General features: G+C 43.8%; 1 protein-coding gene across 1 annotated transcript; it reads left to right on the forward strand.

Annotated features, from left to right (window-relative positions):
• The first annotated feature begins 345 nt into the window (after positions 1-345).
• Positions 346-5,009, forward strand: LCAT3 (lecithin:cholesterol acyltransferase 3). Its single transcript, XM_087521351.1, has 11 exons — positions 346-731; positions 832-923; positions 1,954-2,081; positions 2,214-2,349; positions 2,430-2,481; positions 2,570-2,670; positions 2,784-2,960; positions 3,458-3,615; positions 4,010-4,064; positions 4,158-4,211; positions 4,561-5,009. The coding sequence occupies exons 1-11, from the start codon at positions 434-436 to the stop codon at positions 4,756-4,758; spliced, it is 1,449 nt and encodes a 482-aa protein (XP_087377477.1). The 5' UTR covers positions 346-433; the 3' UTR covers positions 4,759-5,009.
• The last annotated feature ends 6,669 nt before the right edge of the window (positions 5,010-11,678 follow it).

The raw sequence follows: 11,678 nt of genomic DNA on the forward strand, positions 1-11,678 counted from the left end.
ACACTGTACACTTTTTTTTGAGGGGGTTTATAAATATACTGTACATACTGTACATATTTTTTCGATGCTGTTTGCGTCCATGCCGGACGCGAAGCAGGTGGGCCGTCCCGTTCTTTTAAATCGGATCCATCTTATCTCCTGCGGCGGTATGGTTTTATTTTTTTTCTATTGTATCGATCTTTTTCTTTTTTTTGATTGAGAATATTCTGTTGTATCGATCGAACCACCCGTCGTGGATCCTCGCTCGGCACACGCGAGCCGTCGGATCCGGCCCGTTGCCGATCCCACCACCCGCCTGCCAGTCCACCCGGGCTGACCGGGCGTTGCTGCGAGAGAACGGCACCGTTATTTTATCAGCCGTTTATTAGCGCCCCATGGCCCATGGCCGGCGCACCGGGAGCGCGAGCGCTGGCAGCGGCAGGCAGGCACCACCATGCTCGGCGCCATCCTCCGGTTGCGGCTCCGCGTGCTCCGGCGCCACCTCCGTCTCCGCCTCCGCGGCCGCAGGCGGCGGTGGAGCTGTCGGTCCCGGAGAGGGGGCGGCGGCGAGGCGGGGGGTGAGGAGGAGGGGGCGCGCGAGCCGGTGCTGCTAGTGTCCGGGATGGGCGGGTCGGTGCTGCACGCGCGGCGGCGGTCGGACACCAAGTTCGACCTCCGGGTCTGGGTGCGCATCCTCCTCGCCGACCTCGAGTTCAAGAAGTACCTCTGGTCGCTCTACAACGCCCAGACCGGTGGGTTGTCCGTGTTCTCCAGCTGTTCGATGAAACGTTTCGGTGCAGTGGGGGTGGTTGATTGATTGAGGTGGCTTCTCTCTTGTGGTTTCTCGCGCAGGGTATGTGGAATCGTTGGACGACGACGTGGAGATTGTGGTGCCGGACGACGATCATGGCCTCTTCGCCATCGACGTTCTCGATCCTTCCTGGGTGAGTGGGCTTATGGGTGCTAGTTCAGTGAATGGAGTTGAATAGTGGATCTTTTCTTCCGTTCATGCGATGAACTGTACACTGACAGTAGGTTTATTTTTTGCCCCTTTTTGTGAGCATGGCCGGTGGGAGTTTTTTGGGGGCGATTCTTGTGACACTTGGTGTCTGTTAATTGGGGCAAATGGGAAGGGAGAAGAGGAAGTGGACATATAGAGATAGAGGGATCAGTGATGGATATCCGTTTCGTACTGTCGTATGGAGAGCTTTCTTGTGCTTTTAACTTACTAGTGCTCTTGGAGAATGGATAACAGGATAGGGACAGGCATTTGGTACATATGGACTGTAAATTGCATTTAGATTGTGGACCGACTAGGATGAAAAAAATGGATTTATGTGGACCATGGTTGCTTACACAGGAAAAAAATACTGAGCCGGAGCTATTATAGCCATCAAATTTGTATTTATATTCTCTTAACTTCAAGGAATTAAGCCGTGCTTTGGCTCATGAAATGTTCAATCAAATGATCTATGCAGTATATGAGGAATCACAGGGCTAGAACTGGTAGCTGAAAATGGAGCAATGAAACAGTGATAGTACATGCCAAGTTGCTAACATGCTTGCATGTCGTATCAACAAGATTTGTGTTCGAACAATTAATCCATCGGTGAAACTGATGCTTATCCTGCTTGATTGCTCTTGGTACTTAGACATTTTGACGTTGATTTCAGGTGGGATTAATTCCGTAACTGCTGAGTTCGAAACAAAAATAAACATTTTTTATATTGTAAAAATATTGGACAGGGAATTTTACTTAAAAATGGTATCTTAGCTGTTGATACCGAATGAATTCACTTCAAGAATTCATGGGATGGCTAATCCCCCATATAGGGGTATTTTATCATGTAATTCAAATCATTATTCAAGAAGCGAACTCCCTTTCTGAATTAATTGCCGTCTCTGATTTAACCAGTTGTTGCAAAGAGCATAATTTTTGTGATCTGATTTGTGCCCCATCTCTCTTAACTTCAGTTTGTAGAGCTACTGCATCTGACTATGGTGTACCATTTCCATGATATGATTGATATGCTCCTTGACTGTGGATATGAGAAAGGAACAACACTATTTGGATATGGTTATGATTTTCGTCAAAGCAACAGGTGCAATCCTCTAAATCAACACTTAAGTGGGTTCATTCGGATGCTATAATCATTTGCATAAAAAGTGGCTTAGCCTAAAACATGTTCTGTTTCACAAGCACAAGGTGCTGTAACGATGGTTTTATCTGGCAGGATAGACAAAGCAATGGCTGGTTTGAGAGCAAAACTTGAGACGGCTTACAAGGCCTCTGGTGGGAAAAAAGTAAACATAATCTCCCATTCTATGGGAGGATTGCTAGTACGCTGTTTCATGTCTATGAATCATGATGTGAGTTTTCTTGTTTGATATGCCACTTTGCCTATGCAGCCAAAATTCGTTTCTAAAATCTTTCCATTTCATTTTTCTAGATATTTTCAAAGTATGTTAATAAATGGATTTGCATTGCTTGTCCATTTCAAGGTAATGCACTTTCAGTCAATTGATATATTCTATCACTTCTCACCTTTGATAGGATACACTTCTTATATTAGTTCTCATATCTTGGCAGGTGCCCCAGGATGCATCAATGATTCTCTTCTAACTGGACTGCAGTTTGTTTATGGTTTTGAAAGTTTCTTTTTCGTTTCTCGATGGGCGATGCACCAACTGGTAACTTCTTGACCATGTTGCATCTAAGCTTCATGAACTCATTAATGTTTGCTACTGTACAGTAGCTATTCCATGCCATTTAAAAATAATCTCTGCCTCTTCACTTTATGTAGCTGGTTGAGTGCCCATCAATCTACGAAATGCTGCCAAATCCAAACTTTGAGTGGAAGGAAAAACCATTCGTTCAGGTTTGGCGAAAGAATCCTGAAAAGGATGGAACAGTAGAGCTAGTTTTGTATGAAGCAACTGATTGTGTTTCTCTGTTTGAAGAAGCTTTACAAAATAATGAGGTATTCATACTCACTTCTACATGTTTTTGATATAATAATGCCATTTTTGTTGTATACTGGCCACGCAAGCTCATTTACTAGAGACAAGAAACATCCAGACACAGACTTACTGTAATACGCATGAAAATCACATGTACATTGTCCAGTACATTAATTTCATAGTATACACATTATTTGTAGATTCCAGATATTTTTTACTTTCGACAGTCAGGGTCTTAGGGACAATATGCACTACAAATGAATTTATTCTTTGTGGTAGTGGCAGTGCACTATGCATGTTTCCTTTGATTGTTATGTCGTGTTTTTTAACCTATAAATGTAATGAACTATTCAGACATTCCCACTTTATCTTGTTTTATTCTCGGAAAAACTTTTCCTTCCATTATTTTTTTAACAAGTGGAAGTTGATTTAACTCTTGCATGAAGCTATATAATGTATTTTTTGACTCTTAGTCAGCTACTTGTTTGATACTTCATTCTATTTTCTCTCTCTGTAGCTCAATTATAATGGGAAGACAATTGCACTACCATTCAATATGTCCATCTACAAATGGGCTACTGAGACTCGCCGTATTCTTGAGAATGCTGAACTACCAGATACCGTGAGTTTTTATAGTATACATGGGACATCTTATGAAACACCATATGATGTTTGGTAAGTATTATGATGGCAATTAATACTAACATCGTGTGTTTTTAACTTTTTATACTGTTCAAGAAATGATAGTGTGAGATTCATCATTATTGTTAGGGTACGTGAGATTCATTATTATTGTTAGCGTACTATAACTCTAGTGTTGCTCATTAGTTGGGAGCTTTCGATACAATAGCTGATATGATTGAATAACAATGAAGCAATTTCCTGTTTATGTTCGCTTCACAGTAGTCGACTTTTAAGCTTCAAAACAAGTGCTATCAGCTTATATTCAGTATTTTTTCCTTCTGCAACGATAACCAGAGTTGTTTTCTTATAGATAAATTCAGAAGCTGATGAATCTGATAGCAAATGTACTGCGTTTCATTCCTCCTGGCTTTCCTTTTTTGCACAGCTATGGCTCTGAAAGCTCCCCAATTGGAGATCTCTCAGAAGTGTGCCGCACAGTGGTACTGTCTTCCGTTACTTGAAGTCTGACATGTTCTTGTTGGAATCTTGCAATGTCTGTTTATGGTAATGACATGTGATTATCCTATTGTCAGCCTACATACACATACGTGGATGGAGATTGCACTGTTCCTGTCGAATCAGCCACGGTAACCATTCTTTCTGTCATAGTGAAGTATGCGAACTATCTAGTTGCAAAAACATCTTATATTGTGGGACGGAGGGGGTATCTGTTTTAAAAGCAGAAGCTTTGGTGCACTAAGCTGTACTTTAGCTGATTATACTCCTCTAACATGGGGTCCGGCAACGGTGGTTATGCCTGTGTTACACAAATGCTTATCATCTTACATTCTGCAATGTGTTTGTGTTCCTTTTCGGACGATAGCATATCTTATTACAACCAATTTTATCAGATAGCGTGCCTTTGCCTAGCCTTGCCATTCACAATATTGGATTTACAAGCTTCCCCTGCACTTATGCATCTCTGTTTGCTGACAGGCTGATGGGTTCCCAGCGAAAGAAAGGGTAGGCGTCAGGGCCGACCACCGAGGGCTGCTGTGTGATGAGAATGTGTTCAAGCTTCTCAAGAAATGGCTCGGCATAAGCGAGAACGCACGGGGTAGGGTGTCGAAATCGCAAATCATGGACATGCTCCCAGAAAGGACGTCTGATCAGGTCACTCTCCGCAGAGACTAGCTCCGGGTCCTGATAGATGTAACGTTGCTTTCCTTGAGGGAACAATTATTTTGGTCCTTTTCCTTGAAGAGACGACGCGCAGATGTACTGGTGATTGTGCACAAAACTTGTCTACGGTGTGGAACAGGCGTAATCCAAAATAGTTTCAGAACATTGTGAAGCAACACTTCATGGACATATATTACATTGTATAAATATATATCATATGCACCTGGAAACTTTTGCAAAATATTATGACTATTTTTGTATCAGACCAAGCGATCGGTTTCAACAGTCCTCCACTGGCATTTCCCGTCCCCTTGCCTCCTATCATCGGCTTCGGGTGGCCGGGTTCCCAGTTTCCTCTCGTTGCGATAGGCTTCGGCAGCCCTGCGCTGTGAAAGTAAGGTCCTTTGGTTTCTTCATCGTCGTGCCAACATCTTTCCCGACATTGAAGTAGAGCTAGTGAAGGCATGTTCGGGTCTAGATGTGAGGTCCTGTCGCCGATGGTCGACCCCAACAACTGACTTAATCTCTTCACAGAGTCGCTGACGCTTGTCCGGTCGCGGAATCCCATCGTGGAGCTCTCGTCCGCCGGTGCCTTGCCAGAATGACTCAACCAAGTGCGACAACGGCAAACGACGAAGCAATGAAGAACATTATCCATGATGGAGGCGGACACGAAGACGGACAAATAGATGACTACCAGCCGGAGCAAGAGCCAATTGCCACATCCGGACACCCAATTGCCGGACATCCAACAGGCATACACCAAGCAGCCAGGAATTTGGGCCGAACGGCCAATAGCCGCCGGGTGCCGTCCCAAAGAAGAAGAGCAGAGGATTGATGTACTCCAACAAGGATGATGAGTTGATCTGTGAGGCGTGGTTGGCCACCAGTGTGGACCCGTTTCATGGACAGAGCCAAAGGGCATAATTGTGCATGACTGTTTTCATGAGCAAATGTGCTATGATCTCTATCACACGGAAGTGACCCATGATCACAATCCGTAGTCAAGTTTTGCAGTTTGTACAAACAAGTGCAAAACCGGTGGCCCGTTCTCTCGCAGCAACGCCCGGTCAGCCCGGGTGGACTGGCAGGCGGGTGGTGGGATCGGCAACGGGCCGGATCCGACGGCTCGCGTGTGCCGAGCGAGGATCCACGACGGGTGGTTCGATCGATACAACAGAATATTCTCAATCAAAAAAAAGAAAAAGATCGATACAATAGAAAAAAAATAAAACCATACCGCCGCAGGAGATAAGATGGATCCGATTTAAAAGAACGGGACGGCCCACCTGCTTCGCGTCCGGCATGGACGCAAACAGCATCGAAAAAATATGTACAGTATGTACAGTATATTTATAAACCCCCTCAAAAAAAAGTGTACAGTGTTCGAATGTATATAGAAAAATGTTGTATAAATTAATTCGATGGGGGGATGTGCTATACATTAGCACTAAGCATTTTTTTTGTTGGCATCAACTACGTTTTTCTTTTAGGTGAAGCAACACGCTCTTTTAGTACCTCCCAAAAACTGAGTTTGTGATGTGCGCATTGCGCTCTTGTTTTATCGTTCGTTTTACGACCTCGTCAGCTTCGCGCTCTTTTTCTTGGTGTAGGTTAACGAGGCTCTTCTCTTTAGGACACATCTACTAAAGTAGAACAAAGAAGATTCATGCAAGAATCCAGGTAGAAACAATAAAAATATAAACACAATTCAGACATGCCTTTTTGAACTAAAGATGTATTTCACGAAAGGTTTGCGACAGCAGTATTCTAGTCGGACACTACCATTGGTCCTATTTTCTAAAGACAAAAAGACGCTTGAATGTGGGTGCGGCGTGAGTCCAGCATAGACTCGCTAGATGGTGAAAGATGACAGAAGTTTGTAAAGATTTTGTCACAAACATAATAAAGGGACCAAACATTCCATACACCTCGTCCTTGTCGAAGAATGATCCTCATTTCAAAAGGGGAGGGAGAATACGAGGGCGGATAGTTACCGGACGCCATGGCGGATCCGACGGGCGGGCGGCGACGACGACGCGGAGGAGGCTTGCGAGGGAGGGAAGGCAGTTGCGGTGAAGCGGCGAAAGGTAGGAGAGGAGAGGAGGAAAACCCTTGATGAGGGGAGGTTGCTGATTGGGAAAAGGCGGAGAGCAAGTAGGCGTATTTTTATGCTTTCCCCCTCTAACAAGAAATTATTTATTTGAGGTAAAGGCATCACATGCCAAGGAGCTTGTAGAAAATGTGATGATTTAGTCCAGGTGCTTGCAAAACTCCATCCGTCACCCAACAACTTGCATGGAATGTGATGATTTAGTCCAGGTGCTTGCAAAACTCCATCCGTCACCCAACAACTTGCATGGAATGTGATAATTTGGTCCAAAGTGAATCAAGAAGCAGCAAGTGGCGCCGCGCTGGCTGATCCGGTCGTCAATGTCGGTTTTGCAGGTACACCCTTGCCATTTTCACTAGTACAAAACAGGGCTTTGGTTCGGGCAGGGCAAGCCCATTAGTCCCGGTTCAGTCACGAACCGGGACCCATGGGGGCATTTGTCCCGGTTCTTTAGCCCAGGGGGCCGGCCGGGGCCTCGTGGGCATTGGTCCCGGTTCGTATGGACCCATTTGTCCCGGTTCTAGGCACGAACCGGGACCAAAGGGCCTCTCTTCTGGCCCACAAACATTGGTCCTGGTTCTTGGCTCGAACCGGGACAGAAGGCTGGGCTTTAGTCCCGGTTCCAGCCACAAACCGGAACAAATGAGTTGCCTATATATACCACGTCGCCGCAGCAGAGCACTCCACAGTGCTCTGTTTTTTCTGGCCAGCGAGGAGAGGGCATTTGGGTGCTCTAGCTCACCTCCTATGCACATGGGGTGTTTGATGAAATGCCCGAGCCACATTAGTTAAGCTTTCTCCTCTCGAAGCTCGACCTCCAAGCTCCATTTTCCCCGAGATTTGTCTAGGTTTAGCGGTCCGTCCCATCCCGTCCCCGTCTTCACCACTGTCGATCGCCCGCACCGATCTCGTCGCCTGCACCACTGTGGTGAGCCTCTTGTTCTTATCTTCTTCTGAAGAAAAAAATTCTTACTTTAGATAGATACTTGTCTAATTTTCTTACTTTTATTATTGCTTGTTATTATATAGTGCGATGGCTTCGGTATCCGCCCCCGTCGGCCCTCGTCCTGGCTATGATTCGGATGTGGTATATATAATTTTCCTTACCAAATTCCACCTACCAAAGGCGCTTCACTCCCCGGCAACGGCACCAGAAAAGAGTCTTGATGACCCACAAGTATAGGGGATCTATCGTAGTCCTTTCGATAAGTAAGAGTGTCGAACCCAACGAGGAGCAGAAGGAAATGATAAGCGGTTTTCAGCAAGGTATTCTCTGCAAGCACTGAAATAATAGGTAACAGATAGTTTTGTGATAGGATAATTTGGAACGAGTAACAAGTAACAAAAGTAAATAAAGTGCAGCAAGGTGGCCCAATCCTTTTTGTAGCAAAGGACAAGCCTGGACAAACTCTTATATGATGTAAAGCGCTCCCGAGGACACATGGGAATATCGTCAAGCTAGTTTTCATCATGTTCATATGATTCGCGTTCGGTACTTTGATAATTTGGTATGTGTGTGGACCGGTGCTTGGGTGCTGCCCTTACTTGGACAAGCATCCCACTTATGATTAACCTCTATTGCAAGCATCCGCAACTACAACAAAAGTATTAAGGTAAACCTAACCATAGCATGAAACATATGGATCCAAATCAGCCCCTTACGAAGCAACGCATAAACTAGGGTTTAAGCTTCGGTCACTCTAGCAACCCATCATCTACTTATTACTTCCCAATGCCTTCCTCTAGGCCCAAATAATGGTGAAGTGTCATGTAGTCGACGTTCACATAACACCACTAGAGGAAAGACAACATACATCTCATCAAAACGAACGAATACCAAATTCACATAACTACTAATAGCAAGACTTCTCCCATGTCCTCAGGAACAACGTAACTACTCACAAAGCATATTCATGTTCATAATCAGAGGAGTATTAATATGCATATAGGATATGAACATATGGTCTTCCACCAAATAAACCAACTAGCATCAACTACAAGGAGTAATTAACACTACTAGCAACCCACATGTACCAATCCCGGACTTGGAGACAAGAATTTGATACAAGAGATGAACTAGGGTTTTGAGAGGAGATGGTGCTGGTGAAGATGTTGATGGAGATTGCCCTCTCCCGATGAGAGGAGCGTTGGTGATGACGATGGCGATGATTTCCCCCTCCCGGAGGGAAGTTTCCCCGGCAGAACAGCTCCGCCAGAGCCCTAGATTGGTTCCACCAAGGTTCCGCCTCGTGGCGGCGGAGTCTCGTCCGGGAAGATGACTTATAATTTTTTCCTCATCGAAAGACTCCATATAGCAGAAGATGGCCATCGGAGGGCCACCAGGGGGCCCATGAGGTAGGGGGGCGCGCCCCACCCTCGTGGGCAGGGTGTGCCCCCCTGGTGAACTTCTTGCGCTCAGTATTTTTTATATATTCTGAAAATGTCTTCCATGAAGTTTCATGACTTTTGGAGCTGTGCAGAATAGGTCTCTAATATTTGCTCCTTTTCCAGCCTAGAATCCCAGCTGCCGGCATTCTCCCTCTTTATGTAAACCTTGTAAAATAAGAGAGAATAGGCATAAGTATTGTGACATAATGTGTAATAATAGCTCATAATGCAATAAATATCGATATAAAAGCATGATGCAAAATGGACGTATCAACTCCCCCAAGCTTAGACCTCGCTTGTCCTCAAGCAAAAGCCGAAATCGAAAAATATGTCCACATGTTTAGAGATAGAGGTGTCGATAAAAATAAAATACAGACATGAGGGCATCATGATCATTCTTATAACAACAACTTATATAATTCTTGTCATATGATCTCTTATGCTAGAGTAACAATTCAATCACAATTTCAAGTATGAATCATAAACTTCATTGAAAACTAACAAACTATAATCTCAGTCATTGAAGCAATTGCAATTTATCATAACATAGGAAAGAGTCAATATAAGAGCTTTTCAGCAAGTCCACATACTCAACTATCATTTAGTCTTTCACAATTGCTAACACTCACGCAATACTTATGGGTATAGAGTTTTAATCGGACACAAAGAAAGATAGGGGCTTATAGTTTTGCCTCCCAACGATTTACCTCAAGGGTAATGTCAACAATAATAGTTCATGAAAACTCACATCCAATTAGCCATATATACTAGGATCTTTCCAACATGTTGTGCTTGCCAAAAGATAAAATGTAAAAAGGAAAGGTGAAGATCACCATGACTCTTATGTAAGGTAGGAGATAAAAGTAAAAGATAGGCCCTTCGCAGAGGGAAGCAGAGGTTTCATGCGCTTTTATGGTTGGATGCACACAATCTTAATGCGAAAGAACGTCACTTTTTATTGCCACTTGTGATATGGACCTTTATTATGCAGTCCATCGCTTTTATTTCTTCCATATCACACGATCATACAAAGTTTATTTTCTCCCACACTAATAAGTCATACATATTTAGAGAGCAACTTTTATTGCTTGCACCGATGACAACTTACTTGAAGGATCTTACTCAATCCATAGGTAGATATGGTGGACTCTCATGGCAAAGCTGGTTTAAGGCTGTTTCGAAGCACAAGTAGTATCTCTACTTGGTGCAAAGAATTTGGCTAGCATGAGGGGAAAGGCAAGCTCAACCATGTTGGATGATCCATGACAATATAATTTATCTCAGATGTAAGAAAACATAACCCATTACGTTGTCTTCCTTGTCCAATGTCAGCTCTTTAGCATGTCATATTTTAATGAGTGCTCACAATCATAAAAGATGTCCAAGATAGTATATTTATATGTGAAGACCTCTCTTTCTTTATTACTTCCTATTAATTGCAACGATGACCAAAACTATGTTTGTCAACTCTCAACAACTTTTATTCATCATACTTTTTCTATGTGAGCTCATTACTCTCCATAAGATCCATACAATCTCTTTGTTTCTTTTTATTTCTTTCTCTTTTCTGTTATTCACTTAAGATCATGGAAAAATAGTCAAGCCCTTGACTCAACACTAATATTTATTATATATAGCTCACGGACTCGATTACATAGAAGGATCATAAAGCAAAACTCACAACTAGATCATACTAAGAACTCTTATTCTACTAGATCAAGATATTATCAAAAGGATCGAACTAAGAAAAATGGCAAAGATAAGTGACGGTGATACGATACCGGGGCACTCCCCCAAGCTTGGCAGTTGCCAAGGGAAGTGCCCATACCCATGTGATTATGTATCCTTTGTTGGTGAAGAAGGTGGAGTTGTTGGTGATGGATACTCGCACATCGAGCGTAGGAGGTCTTCTAATTTGCGGATAATGCCTTTGAGTGCGATGATATGCTCCTTCAACAAAATATTTTCACGTGTGAGATACTTATTTTGTATACGAGCTAACTCGATCATCTTGAAAGCTTCGATCTCAGTTGGGGTAAGAAGATTTTGATCAAGTTGAAGGATGTCTTTTGTTGCCGGAACTTGGTCCTCCGTGGTCTTCTTGATCCCTTCATCCTTGTTGATTTCCATGGGTTCTTCTCTCTTCAGCTCTATCTTCATTAGCCAAGCATCATTGCCCTCATGGTTGCAGGAGGAGGGAGACGACATAATGCCTGGCCTTGATAACCCTAACAGAAAACAGCTCGAAACAAAGACAAGAGATATTTGCGTGATACGGGGGTCAAAACCTCCGGGAGGTTATATAATGAATTTTTACCGACCAAAATACGTATCGTGTAAGAAAACGGAGTCTGGAAAGCGCACGAGGTGCCCACGAGGTAGGGGGGCGTGCCCAGGGGGGTAGGGCGCGCCCTCCACCCTCGTGGAGCCC

The sequence above is a fragment of the Triticum urartu genome, chromosome 5A (assembly GCF_056163025.1).
Source record: "Triticum urartu cultivar PI428250 chromosome 5A, HENAU_Tu73, whole genome shotgun sequence".
In the NCBI taxonomy this organism is placed as follows: domain Eukaryota; kingdom Viridiplantae; phylum Streptophyta; class Magnoliopsida; order Poales; family Poaceae; genus Triticum; species Triticum urartu.

Coding starts and splice junctions, on each gene's coding strand:
- LCAT3 (XM_087521351.1), top strand. CDS start 434: ATGCTCGGCGCCATCCTCCGGTTGCGGCTCCGCGTGCTCCGGCGCCAC. Junction 2,961..3,457: donor AAGCTTTACAAAATAATGAG/GTATTCATACTC, acceptor CTCTCTCTGTAG/CTCAATTATAATGGGAAGAC. Junction 3,616..4,009: donor GAAACACCATATGATGTTTG/GTAAGTATTATG, acceptor TTTTTTGCACAG/CTATGGCTCTGAAAGCTCCC.